General features: G+C 45.7%; 1 protein-coding gene across 3 annotated transcripts in view; it reads right to left on the reverse strand.

Moving 5' to 3' along the window:
* The window catches only part of STAB1 (stabilin 1), a 308,949-nt gene that overhangs the window by 31,035 nt on the left and 253,886 nt on the right, over nucleotides 1–24,028 (reverse strand). For all 3 annotated transcript variants that reach the window (XM_068251889.1, XM_068251888.1, XM_068251891.1), the window contains 5 exons: nucleotides 22,716–22,778; nucleotides 19,481–19,724; nucleotides 15,956–16,105; nucleotides 5,832–5,936; nucleotides 4,231–4,338 (listed from right to left, as the gene is read on the reverse strand). In XM_068251889.1, coding sequence (XP_068107990.1) covers nucleotides 4,231–4,338; nucleotides 5,832–5,936; nucleotides 15,956–16,105; nucleotides 19,481–19,724; nucleotides 22,716–22,778 — 670 coding nt within the window. The remainder of the gene's footprint in view (nucleotides 1–4,230; nucleotides 4,339–5,831; nucleotides 5,937–15,955; nucleotides 16,106–19,480; nucleotides 19,725–22,715; nucleotides 22,779–24,028) is intronic.

The following is a 24,028-nucleotide window of genomic DNA, read 5'->3' on the forward strand; positions in this document are numbered from 1 at the left end:
GGTGTTTGATGAGGACACCACTGAGATATATATATGACTATTGACCTGTGAAGCATTCTTTATTTATTATTTATTGCCCTTCCTTTCTTTCTTTTTGATTTAGGATGTGACCTAGAGGATGATACCTACTGTTTGGACGGCTCTGGATTGCCTTGAAAATATTTTTCATGAAACCATTTATTTATCCGAAGTGGATTGCCCATATGTCTCTTTGCTTTGGACACTTCATTGGATATGCACATAGATGCCTAATAATTATACTTAACATCTGCACAATTTGAATAGTCTCCAATTGTGGTTGTTTTCAGGATGTCTCTAGTTATGTAGAAGTTCTTATTGTTGTTATGAGTATTCTCTTTTTTGTCCACTAGATGGCGGCCAGGCTTTCATGACAAGTCTTATTATTTTCTCAATGTGTTTTTGCATGTCTTACCTCTTTTGTCCACTAGATGGCAAATCTCTTTATTCTTCATGCGTCTCACATTAACTTATGCGTCCCATCCTACGCTTGGCTGACCTTCCGTGCTGACGACAGACGGCACGTAGGGTCAAGCCAATGACGCGGCCGCGTCCTTTGGCCTCATTTAAACCGCGCCAGCTTGCTACACTCATGTCCCCTTGCAGCTTCGGCGGAACTAGTCGGACGGCGTAGGCAGCGCCCGCTTAGCCAGTCCTGTGACCTATTATTCAATACTTAGGTGAGCTTTGCATTACTATTCTCTCTTCTCACTGCTACCTTCCTTTATGCACCTTATCACTGCTGCACCTTAAGGGAGATAATCCCTTTCTTCTCCCATCAACTGTTTGTACTTATTCATCGATCTACCTCTAGTCTTATTCACTTTACCTCCATACCATTCATCTTTATTAGATGGTTATATTTTGTTAAGTTTGCATTTTTTGTATCTTTGCATCTGCACTTGCACTTATCAAATTTATAGTAGCAGTTTGTTATTGAGGATTTTTACCATCTTATGCATTTGTTTGTGGTCCTCTGGGGGTTTTCTGTGACACAGTCCCACCATTGTTTATATAATAATTTCTTGTGGTACTGGTTTATTTATTTCACAGAAACTCCAGAGTAAACCACTTTTAATATATTATTATTACTTGTGGAGCTCACTTCCATTATCTTATTACTTAGGGGCTCATGGCCCAGGTCTGGCTACCTTGTTTTTAAATTATTGTTTTTTAATTCTGTAGTTGGCTCACAATAAAGAATCTTTTGCATTTTTTTACATCCTGTTTGCATTTTGCTCATTTGCGTGTTTCAATACATATATACAAGGGGGATTTCTAGTTTTCTTGCATTTTGTAGTGTAATTGTTTGGGTCGGTGACCCATTTCCCCCGAATTAGCCCATTATGGCAATTAGAGATATACTAATCATCTAATGATGTCTGCTCGTTTGTTTTGGTGTTGAAAGAGGTTTAGGCACCACCAGGGGGTCTTAGGTTTAGGCACCACAAGGGGGGTCTTAGGTTTAGGCACCAACAGGGGGGTCTTAGGTTTAGGCACCACCAGGGGGGTCTTAGGTTTAGGCACCACAAGGGGGGTCTTAGGTTTAGGCACCACCAGGGGGGTCTTAGGTTTAGGCACCACCAGGGGGTCTAGGGGTTAGGGATAGGTACAGGGAGGGCTTTGGGGTGGTTAGTTTTAGGCACCACCAGGGGGGTCTTAGGTTTAGGCACCACCAGGGGGATCTTAGGTTTAGGCACCACCAGGGGGATCTTGGGTTGAGGCACCACCAGGGGGTCTTAGGTTGAGGCACCCCCGGGGGGTCTTAGGTTTAGGCACCACCAGGGGGGTCTTAGGTTTAGGCACCACCAGGGGGGTCTTAGGTTTAGGCACCACCAGGGGGGTCTTAGGTTTAGGCACCACCAGGGGGGTCTAGGGGTTAGGGATAGGTACAGGGAGGGCTTTGGGGTGGTTAGTTTTAGGCACCACCAGGGGGGTCTTAGGTTTAGGCACCACCAGGGGGGTCTTAGGTTTAGGCACCACCAGGGGGGTCTTAGGTTTAGGCACCACCAGGGGGATCTTAGGTTTAGGCACCACCAGGGGGATCTTAGGTTGAGGCACCACCAGGGGGTCTTAGGTTGAGGCACCCCCGGGGGGTCTTAGGTTTAGGCACCACCAGGGGGGTCTTAGGTTTAGGCACCACCAGGGGGGTCTTAAGTTTAGGCACCACCAGGGGGTCTAGGGGTTAGGGATAGGTACAGGGAGGGCTTTGGGTGGTTAGTTTTAGCCACCACCAGGGGGGTCTTAGGTTTAGGCACCACCAGGGGGGGGGTCTTAGGTTTAGGCACCACCAGGGGGTCTAGGGGTTAGGGATAGGTACAGGGAGGGCTCTGTGTGAGAGTAGGGTTAGGTATAGTTTTAGTACAATTTTAATAATACTAATCAACAGTTATTATGAATGTACTTATATTAATATCATTGTTATAAACAATATTTTCACATTTTATTATAATAATAAACGATAAATCAAGATTATTCATAACAATATATAATTATAATGTTTAAACTAATAATACTGTTTTTTTAACAAACGTAATTATAAGTTTCAGTTTAGAAACAGGGAAGATTAACGTTTTAAGAATTGCCAATTTCATACACATTATTTAATGATTTATAAATTCTTAAAAAACTATTTGTAAACGAAATTCTACACAATATTTTTATAAACGATAATACTGCTTATCGTTTACACCACGCGCCCTTTTTTCCCGACGCCCTTTTTTGATGTACGCACTGCAGGGGGTCGGGGGAAAATGAGTTGAACTTATCCTGTGCCCACGCAGCCACTCCCCAATGCTCCGGCCCCGCCTCCGGTTCACTTCTGGAATTTCAGACTTTAAAGTCTGAAAACCACTGCGTCTGCGTTGCCGTGTCCTCACTCCCGCTGATGTCACCAGGAGCATACTGTGCAGGCACAGACTATACAGGGAATGTGCATTACACTCCTAGTGACATCAGCTGGAGCGAGGACACGGCAACGCAGGCGCAGTGGTTTTCTGACTTTAAAGTCTGAAATTCCAGACGTGAACCAGAGGCGGGGCCGGAGCATCGGTGAGTGGCTGCACGGGCACAGGATGTCTGCGGGGGACCATTAGAAGCCCCGGGTAACTTCAACTCACTTTCCCCCGACCCCCCAACAGTGTCCTTTTAACTATTACCGTATTTCTCGGACTATAAGACCACACCTAGGTTTACAGGACAAAAACCAGGGAAAAAAAACTATATACTAAACCTGGTGCATCCATGGTGAAGGGGCATCTTGTGGATTATGCCCACTTTGTACCTCATGCTCCCCCTTGTACCTCGTGTCTCCCTGTGTCCTCCTCTGTCTCCCTGTGTCCTCCTGTGTGCCCCATGTTCCGCCTCTATGCCCCTTTGTGTCCCCCTTGTGTGCTTCTATATGCCTTTTTGTGTCTCCCTTTTGTCCTCCTCTGTCCCCTTTTGTACTAATCTGTGCCCCTTTGTGTCCCTTTAGTGTCCCTCTTATGTCCTCCTCTGTGTCCCTCTTATGTCCTCCTCTATACCCCTTTGTATCCCTCTCTACACCTCCTTGTGTTCTCCTCTATGCCCCTTTGTGTCCTCCATTTGTCCCCCTGTGCCCTCCTCTGCATGGACACAGTACAGGGAGTCCCCGACATTGCAACAGGTTGGAGGTTCGTATTGGCTGCCGTTCACAAGTCAGGAACTCCCTGCATTTGGATTATGAGATGCAGTGACTTTTTTCCCCCACTTTTAGGGGAGAAAAAGTGAGTCTTATAGTCCAAAAAAATACAGTACTTCCCTTCCTCCCATACAGGGCTCCATCCTTCACATCAGGTGTTTTGTGGCCACACTTGTTATGGGTTGTGGTATGACCCTTGTGAGATGGGCCCCCAGGCTGTGAGGGGCACCAGGGGGGAGGATAGGGAGGGGTGGAAACATTGGGAGCACCAACAAAGTTTTGCTGGAGGGCCCCGTGATTTATAGTCACGCCCCTGAAAAGTGGCCACACATGATTCAATTTTTTAGTTAATTTTTTGTTGTTTTTTTTCAGACCAGAGAAACCTGATCCATTTTTCCGCTTGTTGGAATAACCAGGGAACTCCTACGCCATACACTTGTTATCGATGTTTTCGGAAAACACCAAATAAATGATTGAATAAAAATTTCAGTCTTTATACTTTTTTCTCTTATATTTCCAACAACATTGTGAATTCCGGAGGCGTTACTTACGGCTGCAGGTCCGGCCGTCGCCCTCGTAGTGCGGGTCACACTCACATTCGTTGTCCATCCTGCAGGTGGCGTTACCGTCACATTCCGGGGAGCACACCGGTTCCCTCGCTGCAATCACACAAGACAAGGGTAAAACGTCACAAGTCTGACCAGGAATACAGATACAGGTGTCTGACACCGAACTACCGCAAAGGGTCACTTACAGCAAAACTTCTTTCCAGTATTGACTGAAGGCTTATACATGTTACTTAGATCCCCTCTAAGGCGTCTTTTCTCTAGACTAAATAAACCCAGTTTATCTAACCTTTCTTGGTAAGCGAGACCTTCCATCCCACGTATCAATTTTGTTGCTCGTCTCTGCACCTGCTCTAACACTGCAATATCTTTCCTGTAATGAAATGAATTCCATATTCCAGATGTGGCCTTACTAGAGAGTTAAACAGGGGCAATATTATGCTAGCATCTCGAGTTTTTATTTCCCTTTTAATGCATCCCAAAATTTTGTTAGCTTTAGCTGCAGCACCTTGGCATTGAGTACGATTATTGAACTTGTTGTCGATGAGTACTCCTAAGTCCTTCTCCAAGTTTGATGTCTCCAACTGTATCCCATTTATTTTGTATGGTGCTAGACCATTGGTACGACCAAAATGCATGAATTTACATTTTTCAACACAGAATTTCATCTGCCATTTATGTGCCCATATAGCCATCCTATCCAGATCCTGTTGCAATATGTTCATTACAGTATCTAAAACATCCCAGAGGGGAAATACACGAACTATTGACCTGTTTGTCTATCCCTTGCAGTCAGAAGTCCAGTTATCTGCTTAGGAATGTGTTTTATGGCTGTAATGTGTTATCAGTGAAGGATGCTAAAGCCCAACTGGGTCCCGACTGGAGAAAAACGGTCAGATGCACAGCTGGATATTAATTATTTCCAGCAGGAAAAAAAATAAAAGAGCATAGCGTATGTGTCTGTGATCTTGCCACTGTACATACACATGTGTATCTCATCATGTCATATGTCATCTCGGGTACAGAGACGAAGCACCCTTGTGTATTTTACCATAGAAATCAGTGGGAACATTAGAGAAAACATTTACCATGCTCTCTGTTCCATCCTCACTGCTAAAAGTGTCTGTTATCTAGCTGAGATAAGAATCCCGGACTGAGCATTGAGTCTGGCTTTGCTATAATGACTCAGCTATAATGATTCCTGAGCAAAGCCAGCAGGGGGCAGGCTTGGACTTAAAGACAGCAAAGAACACAGTCTCAGCTATAATTATTCTGTAGCAAAGCCAGACGGACTGCTTCGTCGGGATTCTATCTTAGAGGTGATAACAGGCAAATTAAACAGAGAACAATGTAACAAAGAGCAGATTAGGTGTTTACTGTCATGTTCCCACTGATTTATAAGGTAAAATACATGAGGTTGCTTCATCTCTGGTTCTCTTTAAGCAGACAATTGCTTGACTATTAGTCTTTGTGGCCATTCAAAAGTCCTCACACAGATCACACAGAAACTGAGAACCTCTTGCAATAATTTCTAGTGATTTCTCTTTAAAAAGGAACTTTATTGTGCTGCAGAGAGCCAGTCTTACCCAGTTTAATGTCACAGTTCTGACCCGTCCATCCTTCCGTACAGAAGCATGATCCGTCCCCCGAGAGGCCATCGCTGCATTGTCCATTCTCTGTACAGGTGCATTCTGGGAACACAATGACAGCTTTTCAGCTGGCCCTAATGTTAATTCAGGATAAAACAGCACAAGCGACCATTCCATCAGCCGACAGAGGGAAAGAGAGAGTGTGTGCGGGGGTAGGTAGGTAGGTAGGCAGTCTACAAATATTTTACTTTTATTTTTGTTTCTTAAAGCGGACCCAAACCAAACATTTTTTTTATTCAAAATATTTAGTTGAACCACTCTGACACATGCAAAGATAAATAAACACTCCTTCATGCCTATGAGCATGTCAGTGCATGCTTTTCACCCTTCTCTTTCCATAACTAGGGTTATACAGGTGGCAGACATTACTTCTGAGCTTAGTAGGAGGTATTAGATCATGGGTGTGTTTGTCATCAGCTACCCTCCCTCACAGGGGCGTGGTCTATGTGAAATCTCACACAAGCTGAGATCACCTCCCCTGTGACATCATCAATAGCAGCCTGTGTTTTGTTTTTGTTTTTTTATCTCCTCCACCAGTCTTCCGGATTCTGTCCCAGCAATATGAACGGAAGGGAGGGGTTCCTCCAATAAATGTAAAATATTGTATATTTGTCATCATGCAACTGAAAAAGGGCTGCTATTTATTATTATAAGTTAGAAAATAGGTTTTATTTCTGAAATCTTGTATTTTTAATTTGGTTCCACTTTAAAGGGTACTGAAAGTGGGGGTGGAGTTAGATATGTACCTCAGTACTGTAGGGGAAGACTTTGGATATATTAGAAGCTTCCCCGATCTTCTTTTACCACTCCGATCCTGCATTGTGACCCGTAGAAACAATTTAATACTGACCAGGGATGAGCAGAAACTACGCCAGTGCGAATTTACGCATCGTAGTTCCCATCTACGCATCGTAGTTCGTAGGTGAAGTTTCAAAACTATGCTTACGAATTTACGCATAGCGAAGTACCGATACACGTAGCTTACACCCACTATGCGCAGTTAGCAACATGTGCATTGCATAGTGAACTACGAATGCGTTATTCGCGGCTAATTTTCCGCGTGCGATTGTATGCTTACAAATTTACGTATTGGAAAGGGGAATGTACGCATAGAGGAGTTACCAATGCGTAAAATTTTCTGCATGCGGGCATAAGCATCCGCATACACTACGCTTCCCACTACGGGTAATTGCGTATTTTAACGCGTAGTCTACAAAACGCATGCGCGTTTAAAGCGCGCATGCGCCGTACTGCCACGCCGGCCACCGTGGTGACGCGAGGCGGCCGGCGAGTGACATCAGCCGCGTCATACGCGGAAGGAGCAGCCCGACACTCGGCCGAGTGTCGCCCGGGCTGCGGCCGGTCAGCCATTCCGGAGCGGGGACATGGAGAGGAGCCAGGACGCCGTTGTGGGACCTCCCGACCAGCACTGGGCTGGAGAAAGCCCCAGGTGAGTACAACTTTCATTTTTTGGCTGAGCTCGGAGTCCCTTTAAATAGTCTTTTTCATAAGTGGATTCACCTGTGTATGTAGGTCAGGGGTCACTGAGCTTACCAAGCCAATTTGAGTTCCAATAATTAGTTCTAAAGGTTTTGGAATCAATAAAATGACAACAGTGCCCAAATGTATGCACCTGCCTAATTTTATTTTCTGTAAATCCAATAAACTTCATTTCACTTCTCAAATATCACTGTGTGTGTCTCCTATATGATATATTTAACTGACATTTTTTATCCTAACAACCAACGATTCATACAGGAAAATGATGACGATTAACAAGGTTGCCCAAACTTTTGCATCCCACTGTATAAATCCAGTCTTGAATCTGAATATGCTGAATGCGTCAACACATATTCAGCGCGTCAAACAGCCACTATTTTGGGTACCACTAGTCCAAAGTCCCCATTATCAGTTCACTTCTCTCTTTCTCCTGATTATAATTTAGAGGGATTGGCCCAAAAAGCCCCACCCTGCTGGGAAACTGCCCCTTAAGGCCTCTAGATCTGCATGAACCTTGGAGGTGGTTGGGAGGCAGCCCAGCTGCTTACATCCCTCCTCATCCAGATTGGAATGTCCAGAGATCTATAAATGAAACAAATACTCTACATTCTAAAACAAGAAACTAAGAATCGGGGAAATCAGTCTACCCTATCAATGTGAAATGTGATGAAGGTAATTCTTCATTATATCTCTCTCCCAACTGTCCCTCTTTGAGACAGACAGTCCCTCTTTGGGGGCCCAATCCCTCTGTCCCTGTTTCTTCCTCGTTTTATTATTATTTATTGTATTTATAAAGCACCAACATATTACGCAGCGCTGCACAATACATTCTTGGGTTAACATTGGGCAAGGCGAATCGCTCTCGCCTTGCAGCACTGGGTCGCCAGCAGGGGCGTTGCTAGAATCTTAAAGAGGAACTCCAGTGAAAATAATGTAATAAAAAAAGTGCTTCACTTCTACAATAATTATGTCTAAATGATTTAGTCAGTGTTTGCCCATTGTAAAATCTTTCCTCTTCCTGATTTACATTCTGACATTCATCACATGGTGACATTTTTACTGCTGGCAGGTGATGTAGCTGCTGCTTGCTGTTTTGGCAGTTGGAAACGGATTTAAACAGCTATTTCCCACAATGCAACAAGGTTCACAGACAGGAAACTGCCAGGAGTACTGCGGTCCTCAGAGTTTCTTGTGGGAGGGGTGTCACCACAATATCAGCCACACAGCACCCTCTTATGGTCTGTTTGTGAAAAGGAAAAGATTTCTCATGTAAAAGGGGGTATCAGCTACTGATTGGGATAAAGTTCAATTCTTGGTCGGAGTTTCTCTTTAAGAGATCACTCCAGCTGGCAAATGGGTGTGGCCATGCACCAGAATATGGGTGTAGTCATGGGTTGGGCCAAATTTACATGAACTTAACAAGGTCTAAGTAGGCCTCCCAGCAAAATGTTGGTTAAAGGCCCCCCTCTCCATTAATACAGAAAAAAATAAAATGCAGCATATCACATAATTAGACAGAGCCACTTAAACATATGGGGCATGCTGAGTGCTGTGTGGTGCCATGCTGGGCGCTGTGTTCGCTTTGTGGGGCATGCTGGGTGTTGTAGTGACATGCCTGGATCCTCCATAGGGAGCATACATCGTTGTGTGTGTCCTCCCTGTTCCTCCCCCTGACCCCCCCAGCAGAGTAGTACAGCGGGAGGAACTACTAATCTCCTTCATCCGCTTTCCAAGTCTAGAGACATCCTCTGTAGCTGGCAATTCTCCCCATAGCATCCGAGAATCAAACGCTAGGAACTCTAGCCTCTGATTCATTCTCAGACACTAGGGGGAGAAGCTCAGAAGAGAAGATGTCTGCAGAATCTGGAGACCAAGCGGCCAGAGGTGAGTACTGCTGCCTGAGGGACATCCTGGGCACCCCAGAATAGATCCGGGGCACGTGCCACTGATCTTTGGGACCAGCAATGCCCCTGGCCGCCAGTTCAAATCCCAGCCAGGTCAACATCTGCAAGGAGTTTGTATGTTCTCCCCGTGTCTGCGTGGGTTTCCTCCGGGCACTCTGTTTTCCTCCCACATCCCAAAACATACAGATAAGTTAATTGGCTTCCCCCTAAATTGGCCCTAGACTATGATACATACACTACATGATACATACATAGACATATGACTACGGTAGGGATTCGATTGTGAGCTCCTCTGAGGGACCAGTTAGTTACAAGACAATACACTCTGTACAGCACTGCGTAATATGTCGGTGCTATATAAATAATAATTATAATAATAATTAACATACAAGGCAGGACAGATAAGGAGCTCACAACACAACAAGATCATGCAAATGACTTTGATAGCAGTAGTTCAGTGTCTTTGGTAAAAATAAAGACTGTTCTAGTCCACAAGAGATAAGGTAGTGCTCGGGAGCGTCCAAACTAAAAAGTCAGAATTCTGTCTATATATATATATATATATCACATTTTTATTTTATAGTATAAGCACTGTGACAACGTGTTTCTCGGCAACCGCCGCTTCCTCAGGTCAAGTAAGTGCCAAATATCCAGTGTCTGAGTCTTTAGAGTGCTCAACAGTAGTGTTGGGCGAACAGTGTTCGCCACTGTTCGGGTTCTGCAGAACATCACCCTGTTCGGGTGATGTTCGAGTTCGGCCGAACACCTGATGGTGTTCGGCCAAACTGTTCGGCCATATGGCCGAACTAAGAGCGCATGGCCGAACGTTACCCGAACGTTCGGCTAGCGCTGTGATTGGCCGAACGGGTCACGTGTAGTGTTGGGCGAACATCTAGATGTTCGGGTTCGGGCCGAACATGGCCGAACTCCGAACATAATGGAAGTCAATGGGGACCCGAACTTTCGTGCTTTGTAAAGCCTCCTTACATGCTACATACCCCAAATTTACAGGGTATGTGCACCTTGGGAGTGGGTACAAGAGGAAAAAAAAATTAGCAAAAAGAGCTTATAGTTTTTGAGAAAATCGATTTTAAAGTTTTAAAGGGAAAACTGTCTTTTAAATGCGGGAAATGTCTGTTTTCTTTGCACAGGTAACATGCTTTTTGTCGGCATGCAGTCATAAATGTAATACATATAAGAGGTTCCAGGAAAAGGGACCGGTAACGCTAACCCAGCAGCAGCACACGTGATGGAACAGGAGGAGGGTGGCGCAGGAAGAGAAGGCCACGCTTTGAGACACAACAACCCAGGCCTTGCATGAGGACAAGAAGCGTGCGGATAGCAATTTGTGTTTTGTCGCCATGCAGTCATAAATTTAATACAGATGAGAGGTTCAATAAACAGGGACCGGAAACGCTAACCCATCACAGATGTTCATTGTTCATGTTACTTGGTTGGGGTCCGGGAGTGTTGCGTAGTCGTTTCCAATCCAGGATTGATTCATTTTAATTTGAGTCAGACGGTCTGCATTTTCTGTGGAGAGGCGGATACGCCGATCTGTGACGATGCCTCCGGCAGCACTAAAACAGCGTTCCGACATAACGCTGGCTGCCGGGCAAGCCAGCACCTCTATTGCGTACATTGCCAGTTTGTGCCAGGTGTCTAGCTTCGATACCCAATAGTTGAAGGGTGCAGATGGATTGTTCAACACAGCTATGCCATCTGACATGTAGTCCTTGACCATCTTCTCCAGGCAATCGGTGTTGGAGGTGGATCTGCACGCTTGCTGTTCTGTGTGCTGCTGCATGGGTGTCAGAAAATTTTCCCACTCCAAGGACACTGCCGATACCATTCCCTTTTGGGCACTAGCTGCGGCTTGTGTTGTTTGCTGCCCTCCTGGTCGTCCTGGGTTTGCGGAAGTCAGTCTGTCGGCGTACAACTGGCTAGAGGAGGGGGAGGATGTCAATCTCCTCTTTAAAGTCTCCACAAGGGCCTGCTGGTATTCTTCCATTTTGACCTGTCGGACTCTTTCTTCAAGCAGTTTTGGAACATTGTGTTTGTACCATGGATCCAGAAGGGTATAAACCCAGTAATTGGTGTTGTCCAGAATGCGCACAATGCGTGGGTCGCGTTCAATGCAGTCCTAGGCCGAAGAGGTCATAGCCTAGGGTCACAAAAACCTGTTTATTTGGGCTATTTCAATGGTAGTGATGGTGACGTACATAAATCTCAACCATGGCCGTTAGCAACGTCTGAATTTCACGAACTGTCTCATGCAGGTAGAAGACATATTGTTAGACTTGGATTCCAAAGATGGGGTCCCTACATCTCTGCAAACCAGAGTTACAGGGGTCCAAAATTGGTAAAATCCCCCATAGACTTTCATTGCCTCCCTATTTCACTTTCCAAAATCTCACATCTTTTCAAAGGGCAATGGCTCAGCAGTACCAAATTTTCTAGCATTGTAGGGACCCTTAGGGGGAACATGACTGGTGAGTTTCAGGCCCCTAGGCCAAAGAGGTCATAGCCTAGGGTCACAAAAACCTGTTTATTTGGGCTATTTCAATGGTAGTGATGGTGACGTACATAAATCTCAGCCATGGCCGTTAGCAACGTCTGAATTTCACGAAATGTCTCATGCAGGTAGAAGACATATTGTTAGACTTGGATTCCAAAGATGGGGTCCCTACATCTCTGCAAACCAGAGTTACAGGGGTCCAAAATTGGTAAAATCCCCCATAGGCTTTCATTGGGCCTACTATTTACCGTTCCACAATCTCACACCATTTCAAAGGGCAATGGCTCAGCAGTGGCAAAACTCACCAGTCATGATCCCCCTAAGGGTCCTTACAATGCTAGAAAATTTGGTACTGCTGAGCCATTGCCCTTTGAAAAGATGTGAGATTTTGGAAAGTGAAATAGGGAGGCAATGAAAGCCTATGGGGGATTTTACCAATTTTGGACCCCTGTAACTCTGGTTTGCAGAGATGTAGGGACCCCATCTTTGGAATCCAAGTCTAACAATATGTCTTCTACCTGCATGAGACATTTCGTGAAATTCAGACGTTGCTAACGGCCATAGCTGAGATTTATGTACGTCACCATCACTACCATTGAAATAGCCCAAATAAACAGGTTTTTGTGACCCTAGGCTATGATCTCTTTGGCCTAGGGGCCCGAAACTCACCAGTCATGTTCCCCCTAAGGGTCCCTACAATGCTAGAAAATTTGGTACTGCTGAGCCATTGCCCTTTGAAAAGATGTGAGATTTTGGAAAGTGAAATAAGGAGGCAATGAAAGTCTATGGGGGATTTTACCAATTTTGGACCCCTGTAACTCTGGTTTGCAGAGATGTAGGGACCCCATCTTTGGAATCCAAGTCTAACAATATGTCTTCTACCTGCATGAGACAGTTCGTGAAATTCAGACGTTGCTAACGGCCATAGCTGAGATTTATGTACGTCACCATCACTACCATTGAAATAGCCCAAATAAACAGGTTTTTGTGACCCTAGGCTATGACCTCTTCGGCCTAGGACTGCATTGAACGCGACCCACGCATTGTGCGCATTCTGGACAACACCAATTACTGGGTTTATACCCTTCTGGATCCATGGTACAAACACAATGTTCCAAAACTGCTTGAAGAAAGAGTCCGACAGGTCAAAATGGAAGAATACCAGCAGGCCCTTGTGGAGACTTTAAAGAGGAGATTGACATCCTCCCCCTCCTCTAGCCAGTTGTTCGCCGACAGACTGACTTCCGCAAACCCAGGATGACCAGGAGGGCAGCAAACAACACAAGCCGCAGCTAGTGCCCAAAAGGGAATGGTATCGGCAGTGTCCTTGGAGTGGGAAAATTTTCTGACACCCATGCAGCAGCACACAGAACAGCAAGCGTGCAGATCCACCTCCAACACCGATCGCCTGGAGAAGATGGTCAAGGACTACATGTCAGATGGCATAGCTGTGTTGAACAATCCATCTGCACCCTTTAACTATTGGGTATCGAAGCTAGACACCTTGCACAAACTGGCAATGTACGCAATAGAGGTGCTGGCTTGCCCGGCAGCCAGCGTTATGTCGGAACGCTGTTTCAGTGCTGCCGGAGGCATCGTCACAGATCGGCGTATCCGCCTCTCCACAGAAAATGCAGACCGTCTGACTCAAATTAAAATGAATCAATCCTGGATTGGAAACGACTACGCAACACTCCCGGACCCCAACCAAGTAACATGAACAATGAACATCTGTGATGGGTTAGCGTTTCCGGTCCCTGTTTATTGAACCTCTCATCTGTATTACATTTATGACTGCATGGCGACAAAACGCAAATTGCTATCCGCACGCTTCTTGTCCTCATGCAAGGCCTGGGTTGTTGTGTCTCAAAGCGTGGCCTTCTCCTCCTGCGCCATCCTCCTCCTGTTCCATCACGTGTGCTGCTGCTGGGTTAGCGTTACCGGTCCCTTTTCCTGGAACCTCTTATATGTATTACATTTATGACTGCATGCCGACAAAAAGCATGTTACCTGTGCAAAGAAAACAGACATTTCCCGCATTTAAAAGACAGTTTTCCCTTTGAAACTTTAAAATCGATTTTCTCAAAAACTATAAGCTCTTTTTGCAAAAAAAATTTTTTCCTCTTGTACCCACTCCCAAGGTGCACATACCCTGCAAATTTGGGGTATGTAGCATGTAAGGAAGCTTTACAAAGCACAAAAGTTCGGGTCCCTATTGACTTCCATTATGTTCGGAGTTCGGGTCGAACACCCGAACATCGCGGCGATGTTTGGCGAACGTTCGCGAACCCGAACATCTAGGTGTTCGCCCAACACTACTCAACAGACCCGGACACTGGATATGTGGCACTTACTTGACCTGAGGAAGCGGCGGTTGCCGAGAAACGCGTTGTCACAGTGCTTATGCTATAAAATTTGTTCTAAACCTTTTTATTTAGATACTTCTTGTGAGTGGTCGTGCCTTTTTTTTATATATAGACAGAATTCGGTCTTTTTAATTTGGGCGCCTCCCAGCACTACCTTATCTCTTATACCCTACACTAGTAAGGGTCAGTATCACACAATAAACTTGTGAGATACAAAACTTTTTTTGGAGCAGCAACCTATCACTCACTTCTTACATCTGAAAGGCCGATTGGAGATGGTACTTCTCCACATGCCCTCAAGAGTGGTTGCATCTGGTGGCAACCCACACTAGTGAGTATACCACTATACCGTTTTATCTTATTCCACATCACCAGACGATACTACACCAGATCGGGCTGCCGGTATCCTTGTGCTCTTTTCCCAGCTCTACTAGCAAAAAGCTAGTCCACAAGACGTCTGACTGACAGTAAGATTGCATATTCAAGCTGGAAACACTAGGGGGAGGGTCCTGCCAGAGGCTTACAATATAAATCAGAGGTGCCCACAGTTTTTCCGCTTTTGAGCTACTTTAAAATCAATGGGACCCGATTAGTTAAACAAAGAAGATACTTACCTAAGGAGAGGGAGGGCTTGGGTCCTAATGAGCCTTCCCTCTCCTCTCCCGGTGCCTTCGGGTCAGCGGCAGCTCTTCCGTTCATTTCCCCCGCCGCGGGGGACTTCTGAAGTCTGAGCCTTCCCTCTCCTCTTCTCTCCCAGTGCCTTCGGGTCAGCGGCAGCTCTTCCGTTCATTTCCCCCGCCGCGGGGGACTTCTGAAGTCTGAGCCTTCCCTCTCCTCTCCCAGTGCCTTCGGGTCAGCGGCAGCTCTTCCGTTCATTTCCCCCGCCGCGGGGGACTTCTGAAGTCTTCGGGAGCTGAGTCCTCCCGAAGACAGGAGGCGCAATACTGCGCATGCGTGATTACGCGATAGAGGGTGCTCGCGTGTGCGCAGTTTGGAGCGGCCCGTCTTCAGGAGCACTCGGATTCCCGAAGACTGCTGAAGCCTCCCTTCGGCGGAAGTAGCAGTATTTGACCAATTTAGCCAAATACTGCTACGGGGGAGCCAGCACTGGAACGTGCACCAGGAGAGGAGAGGGACGGCTCATTAGGGCCGAGCCTTCCCTCTCCTTAGGTAAGAATCTGGCTTTTTTAGAAACGAATCGGTTCCCATTGACTTTAAAAATAAGCAAGTCAAAGTGATCTAGCTATGTACAATTTTAGGAGCACACATGTATATACGGAATGGAAAATGTAGTGGGGTCGGGATCTACCAAGAAGTCCTTCCTGATCTACCCAATGGGCACCCCTGCTCTACAGGGTGGGGGCAGAGACAATAGGTGCCTCTGTTGAGAGGGTGCCCAGCACAATGTATTTGTCCCTCTTTCAGGTGCAGATCTATGTTAATATATGGGTTATTAATCTTTATTCCCTTTAATTAAATTCATATATTTATTATTTTCAAATGTTAAAATGAAGAAAAACTAATAATAGAGAGGACCAGTGTGGACTGAATGGAAAAACTACATCTTTTGATTCCGGATGTGCATGGTGAGGGGTGTGGTAGGGGCGTGGTTAGAGGTGTGACAGGGCGTGGTTAGAGGCGTGGCAGGGGCGTGTCTTATAGTATCCCTCTTTCTTATCTCAAAAAGCTGGGAGGTATGATTATATTATTTTATGTGAAAAAAACACATGAAGGAATTGACATCATAGGTATTATAATAAAAAAGTGTGATACCTCTGCAGTCCGGGCCATATCTGTTGGGGGCGCACAGTTCACACGCCGTCCCGTTAAACCCTTCTGCGCAGTCGCAGCGTCCTGTTCCCGCCATTCCATCTACGCATGTTCCCTGGTTACTGCACGGCGATTCCAGACCTCCAGGACACACTGAAACATGGGACCGAATATACAGCATGACACACTGACCACTGCATAGGCCACTACATTACACAGCAATAGGAATGCCAATAACTCTGGTTTTTATATGATTTTGGATTTTGAATTTGATTTAGTTTTTATCTGTGAATATTGTTATACTATCCTGTTATGTATTCATATATTTTTTGTTATATGGCTATGATTATCTGGGTCTGAGCGCCACCTACTGTTTTGTTTTTAAGGCACGTGATTGGCCTGAGGAAGCGGCTTACGCCAAGAAACGCGTTGTCATTGTGCTTAATGAAAATAAAAGTTTTTGAAACCTTTTTTTATCAAAACTCCTTGAGAGTCACTGTGATGATTTGCTCAGCTGCCTGTGCAGGCAGGCAGCCTTTTGACCATTGTGTAGGTTTGCATGCTGCAGGACTCTGGAAAGAAGAGCTTCTGTCAGTTTTGCAGCTTGTGCTTGCAGAGGAATTTGCATACGTTGTCATGCAAATTGCCTGGCCACATTCATTGGAGGCGTGTACTATAAGTACTATGTCTTTCCCACAATGCTTCGCTGGTCATAAGGATTTCGTCCTATGTAACACTCCTGGTGTCTTTACTCTCTGTTTGAAGAAACAGCTTAGAGTAATTTTCCCTAGTGCAGTTAGGATTGTTTATCTGTTTTGTTTGTCTGTTGCGATTGTCCTGTCCCAGCGGTGGTCGATAGGAAGTCGTTCTGATCTCTGTTCTTGGAGCATAGCTGGTGCAGCAGTTGCTACCAGCTATCTCTTCTGTTCTGCCTCTCTGGATCGCGCTAGCCACTTTTTGCTAGCGCTGTGGATCCTTCTGTTCTGTCTCCTGGGATCGCGCTAGCCACATTTCGCTAGTGCTGTGGATCCTTCTGTTCTGTCTTCCTGGATCACGCTAGCCACTTTCGCTAGTGCTGTGGATCCTATCTCTCGCTTGTCCCTGTTTTCGTGTGTCTGTCTTGTCTGCTACGACCGCTTGCTGGAGGCTCGGTGAGGTAACTGTTAAGCAAGCGTTCGCGTCCTCTGTTTCATGTTTGTCTGTCGATGGTTAGTTAGGCGTGCTTGTCTCTATCGTGCTTATCACGTGGAGACCGCGCATAACCACGTGCACTGTTGCGAATGAGTGCGGTGTTCGCGGTTAGCTAGCGTTTGTTATTTTCCGCATCTTCTCATTGTATTATTTGCTGTGCCTTTGCTACCCTCTTCTATTCTGATCTGCCTTGTGTCACTTCTGGCGATCGCACCTCTCGCGATCGCGTTCCTATTTCGTATCTGCTGTTGTGTGTGCGTGGTCGCGGGGTGGCGACTAGATTGGCGCACACACATACAATCTGTCCCTTTGCTCGTTCTCATTCGCAATCGCTTCTCTTGCGATTGCGTTCTGCGCTTCGTACAATTCCTGTCTGGCATTTGTGGAGGTACAGAGGATTGGTTCCTCTGCACTCCCCAGCGCCATCTGCCAACAGGAATTTCCCTCTACGGGTGCGTAGCACCTTTTGCTGGGTGCCTGCAATTATACGCTTGTGGAGGATTTCCGCCGTATCAGCGCACGCGTTGTGCGCTGCTCACGGAAAAATTTCTGCAATCGTTACAGTCACATTTTTTGTTCCTAAGTCCTTTCTACCTCATAACTACGGGTTTACCTTTTGGGCGCCTCCAACACCTGTTCCACTCCAACTCTTGCACCCTATGCCAGTGGGGTACTCACCCTTCAAGTTGTTTGCAGGGTGAATATATTTTTTGGAGCTGGGACCGAAACCTCTTCTGAAAGGCCGAGTGGGGGCGGTACTTCCCCTACATGCCCATACGAGTGGTTGCCTCAGGAAGCAACCCAAACTCTTATGCACTACATTACCTCCACCAAGTGACAGTACACACCAGATCGGGCTCCCGGTGTCCATGTGTCCTTTTTGTCTCTTTTAGTACTTACGTATTTCTTTTTTTTAAGTGTTTGATTTTGGCAACTATGGGGTAGGGTTAAAAACGAATAAAAATGTATTTATCTTTATATATAATAGTGTATGTGGGTGTATTTTTAATTTTTGGCCACAAGATGGTGCCACACTTAATTCCTGTGTACTGTGAACAGTACGCAGGAAGTATTGTGTATGTGTTCTTATGCTTTCATTTTGTGAATGAATACAGGCACTGTGATTGGCTTTGGGAACAGCTGTTCACATTCACCGATCACGGAGTGGCGGGATGTTGATGGAAATGAACGGGAGCGTGGCGGCGATCATGAGTGGAGGGGTAAATAAATACATAGCGCTTACCATGATCATGGTGCGGTGATCATGTGATAGCGCTTACTGTGATCATGTGACCATGATGCGGTGATCATGTGACATCGCTTACCGTGATCATGTGACCATGGTGCGGTGATCATGCGATAGCGCTTACTGTGATCATGAACTTGTGTGTAAACAGAGGCGCCAGCAGGATAAAAACAATTATTACAATTTTTAAAATATGTTGGGAGGCAGTGGTGGCACTGCCTCCCAGCATATTTAAAACATTTTAATAATTGTTTTTATCCTGCTGGCGCCTCTGTTTACCCACAAGTTCATAAGCGTCCACCCTTCGTGGAAGGGGGAAACACCCCTATCTTTCTTCCTTTTTACAGAGAGCGACATTTTAACCCTGAGTGAGGACAGGCCTAATCTCCTCACCTGCATTTACAGTGGTTACCTTAGCGATGACCCGTTTGTGAGTATAATTGTCTCACCTTTTCATTGTACCAACTTACCCTCCGCATACTACACTATATTGGGCTCTCCGTGTCTCTTTTGTACTGTGATCATGTGATAGCGCTTACCATGATCATGTGACAATGGTGCAGTGATCATGTGATAGAGCTTACCATGATCATGTGACCATGGTGCGGTGATCATGTGATAGAGCTTACCATAATCATGTGACCATGGTGCGGTGATCATGTGATAGCGCTTACCACGATCATGTGACCATGGCGCAGTGATCCAGTGATAGCGCTTACCGTGATCATGTGACCATGGTGCGGTGATCCTGTGATAGCGTTTACCGTGATCATGTGACCATGGTGCGGTGATCATGTGACCATGGTACGGTGATCATGTGACCATGGTGCGGTGATCAAGTGACCATGGCGCAGTGATCCTGTGATAGTGCTTACCGTGATCATGTGACCATGGTGCAGTGATCATGTGATAGAGCTTACCATGATCATGTGACCATGGTGCGGTGATCATGTGATAGTGCTTACAGTGATCATGTGACAGCGCTTACCGTGATCATATGACCATAGTACAATGATCATGTGCGGTGATCATGTGATAGCGTTTACCGTGATCATGTGACCATAGCGCAGTGATCCTGTGATTGCACTTACCATGACAATCTCCTCCGTAGTGGTTCTTACAACAGCGCGGCTCCCAGGAAACCTTGTAGCAGATCCGGGCACAGCCTCTGAGGAAGCGTCTGGAACTCTGGTATATACCGCCATAAGCGAAAGATCCAAATCTGTCGCTTTCATCAAGAAAAATGTCATCCCAAAGACCAACACGATAGCGGCCGCTACGGTAACGGTCGCCACGAAAAGGCCTCGTACGGCGGGAACAACGTTCTGTTTCTCCCTGTGAGGGAAAAGTAATAACGTTATGCGTCTGTGATATCTGCATACCTCCCAACATTTTCACATCAGAAAGAGGGACACAGGCCACACCCCTAACCACACCCCCAACACACACTGTAGTCACACCCACCAAAAAGATTTTTTAAGAAACTTTTATTTTAATTATTACTCTCTCAAACTAAATAACCAATGTGGGGAGGAGGGTGGGGGTGCCTGTGGGTGGGGGGGTGGGTGAGGGTGTCCGTGTGTGGGGGGGTAAGTGAGGGTGCCCGTGGGTGGGGAGGAGGGTGAGGGTGCCTGTGGGTGGGGAGGAGGGTGAGGGTGCCTGTGGGTGGGGAGGAGGGTGAGGGTGGGTGGGGAGGAGAGTGAGGGTGCCTGTGGGTGGGAAGGAGGGTGAGGGTGCTTGTGGGTAGGGAGGAGGGTGAGGGTGGGTGGGGAGGAGAGTGAGGGTGCCTGTGGGTGGCGAGGAGGGTGAGGGTGGGTGGGGAGGAGAGTGAGGGTGCTTGTGGGTGGGGAGGATGGTGAGGGTGCCTGTGGGTGGGGAGGAGGGTGAGGGTGGGTGGGGAGGAGAGTGAGGGTGCCTGTGGGTGGGGAGGAGGGTGAGGGTGCCTGTGGGTGGGGAGGAGGGTGGGTGGGGAGGAGGGTGAGGGTGCCTGTGGGTGGGGAGGAGGATGAGGGTGCCTGTGGGTGGGGAGGAGGCGAAAACAAAATGATCGAGGCACCAGCCGTGCCAATGTGGGATGCGGGTCTGGCATAACATTCCTCCTTCCCTTCCTCCTAATGTGCCTCCCAGTGTCCCCCTGCTTGCAGAGTAAAGTGCGCAGCAGAGCGGGCTGTCATCTTACCGTCCATCCTCGCGTAGCAACATCTTGCTCTTCTCTGCTTCCTGTGACATCACAGGAAGTAGAGTGAAGCCAGATGCTGGTACGTGAGGATCAATTGTAAGATTAGATGGCACATTAGGAGGAAAGGAGGGAGGAATGTAATGCCGATCCCCGCATTGGCGCGGCTGGCGCCTCGATCATTTTTTCCCCCCTCTCATCCATAATGGGATAGCCCCCCGAATCGGGACAGTCCCGCAGGATTCGGGACAGTTGGGGGGCTTGATATCTGTGTCTCGTAGCAGTGTAGCTCTAGTGCTGAATGATCCCATTCGCTGCTCTAAAGGCTAATACACACCCTACAATTTCCCCTCAGATAGATGGGTCGAATAGATAATTTCCAACAGGTCCGATCTGATTTCCAATAATTTTTCTGATCGATTTGCATAGAAGTGATCAGAAAATCAATCAGAATATTTCCGATCGGATCTGTTGGAAATTATCTATCGCCCCATCTATCTGATGGGAAATTGCATGGTGTGTACCAGGCATATGAGGTGTTTATCTCATACAGGAGTTTTATGACCTCTGATTAGTTTTTAGTGAAAAGAAAAAAGGCACACAGTCCAGTTCTAGGGAGGATTGGGACTGTTCATACAAGTCTATCTCATCATGTCACATGTCAGTTCAGGGTCTCTCTAACGCTTGGAAAAACACACACAAAAAAGGAGGGGTTATATTATACAAGTAAAAAATATAACTTTTATTACAATATCAATCTCAAATACTACAAGACATCTAAAACGGCAGATCAAAAGTTTGTCAAGGGCAGACTACGCGCTAAGGTTTGGCTTACAGTAAATCTGCACATTTTCGGTCCGGTCCAGCGGTGCTCTGTCAGTTTTCTATCAGTTTTACCTGACTGGACTGGAAATGTACTCCTCTTAGGTGTGACCACACCCATAGAAACCCATGCAAGACTGGTGACAACTGTCAAAAACTAACAAAACAGGACTGGATTCCTTTTTTATGTGTGAACTAAGCCTAAAAGTTGCTATATGTAACGACAAGGGCAAAATTATATCAAGTACATAGTGACTGTGATCAGCAGGAGCCAATAACTACCAATGGGACACGCTGCAACAAGACTGCGCGCTGAACATTATATACTGGTGCATTTAAAGGATACCGGAGGTGACATGTGACATGATGAGATAGACATGTGTATGTATTGTACAGTGCCTAGCACACTAATAACTATGCTGTGTTCCTTTTTTTCTTTCTCTGCCTGAAAGAGTTAAACATCAGGTATGTAAGTGGCTGTTCCTGTCTGAGTCAGGACTGGGTCAGACTACAGTGTGATAAGAAATTACAGCAATAAAACACTTTGCTAGCAGAAAATGGATTCTGTGAGCAGGAAAGAGATTAAAAAAAGGGCCAATACAGTAGTTAATAGATTTTAGCTCTGGCAATCCTCAATGAATGACTCGTTGAGTAAAAACATTAAAACTGTAAAAACTTAAACCGTAGATTTAAATATAAAATAAAACTGTGGAATATCTTTAAAAGTCATTTTTAGGAGAAGGCGGATAGATACAATTGTTTATTTCATTAGTTTATTTTGACCTCGGGTGTCCTTTAAGAACAATGGGAAAAACCTGGCTGTGGCTGCGAACAAGGAACTTTGATTCCTGTGGGTACGGTGGCGTAGCAAAAGGGGATGCAGAGGATGTGACCACTCCGGGGCCCTTAGGCCAGAGGGGCCCTGCCTCAACTGCCTGCAGTATTAGCTCTCTATTGGTCCTGTGCTGGTAATAATCACCTCTATAGATGCTTTGAACAGTAGTAATTATTAACAAGCTGTTCCCCATCCCCTTCTTGTGCATGAGGAATTATTCCTAGTAGACTTTTTTCCCCAAAAAAAAACACACAAAAAGGGGCGCTTCTAGCCTTTTTGTCACTCCAGGCAGGAAATCCTGTGGGCAACATGAATTAGTGTAGTATAGCTGGGCAGTGTAGCTTAGAGACAGTTTTTTTTGGGGGGTAAAAGGTCCATAAGACACCCTGCACTCGCTTTAGTTATTTTTTTCCTGGTTATTGCCCTCTAAGCCTAGGTGCACCTTATATTGGCCGGCCAGTCTTATATTCCGAAAAATACTGTACTAACTTACCTTATCGACAGTTCCACTAGGACAGGGAGATTCCAGGCCACACACACTGCACAAATTCAAGGCCTGTGAACAGATAAATCAGTTTAATGATGGCCACACACCATACAACCTTTAACATTTCTTTTCTATTCAAGATTTACAATAAAAAATCCGACCAATGTACCACACACGTGTGTGCAATTTTTCACCAAATTATGAAAAAAAATGATTGAAAACTGTGAAAAAATTGCTTGTGTCTCTACATTATGAAATTGTCAATCTAGCACACACCATACAATCTTGCAAAAAAAAAAAAAAAAATTGATCAGAAATTTCTGCGCCTACCAACAGAACTTTTGTAGAAATGATTGTTTTTATTGAATTGCTGTAAAATCAGATCATTTTATTCTATCGTGTGTGGCCTTCTTTGGCCCTTACCATTGTGCTCATATGATTACATAGCCTGGCCGGCTTTGTAAAGTGTGGACAATTTTTTAAAGAGAATCTGTATTGTTAAAATCGCACAAAAGTAAACATACCAGTGCGTTAGGAGACATCTCCTATTCCACTCTGTCACAATTTCGCCGCTCCTCGCTGCATTAAAAGTAGTCAAAAACAGTTTTAAAAAGTTTGTTTATAAACAAACAAAATGGCCACCAAAACAGGAAGTAGGTTGATGTACATTATGTCTACACATAGAAAATACATCCATACACAAGCAGGCTGTATACAGCTTTCCTTTTGAATCTCAAGAGATCATTTGTGTGTTTACCTTCTGTCCCCTGCAGCTCTCATGCACTGAAGAGTTACAGGCTGTGAGGCTGATTGTTTCTTCCTGCAGACAGCTCTGCCCGGTGTTTGTAATTCCTCAGTATGTGTCAGCCAACTCCTTTCACAGCCTAACAGATGAGGATTTTTATCCAGCTCTCTTCTCTCACTGATAAGAGAGCAGAGACGCTGCTGGCTTATGTAAATAACACACACACTGGAGTGTGCATAGAGGGGCCTGGAGAGGGGTGTGCATAACAGATCAGCAAGGAAGAGTTGGAAAGCCTTCCAGACACAGGGCGACAAGTCCGACAGGGGAAAGATACATTGATTTATTACAGAGATGGTGATAGTAGAAAGTGCTGCAGTAAGCCAGAGCACATTAGAATAGGCGTAGGAACTTGTAGGATGGTAGAAAAAGGATGACATTTTTGTTACAGAGTCTCTTTAAGGAAAATATGAATATCTGGCAAAAACACATCTGTTTAATTTTAATGGGATTCAAATCAAACTATGAGACATCTTAAAATAAAACAACAATCTGTGAAGAAAAAATAAGAATTGAG

This window comes from Hyperolius riggenbachi, chromosome 9 (assembly GCF_040937935.1).
Source record: "Hyperolius riggenbachi isolate aHypRig1 chromosome 9, aHypRig1.pri, whole genome shotgun sequence".
Lineage (NCBI taxonomy): Eukaryota > Metazoa > Chordata > Amphibia > Anura > Hyperoliidae > Hyperolius > Hyperolius riggenbachi.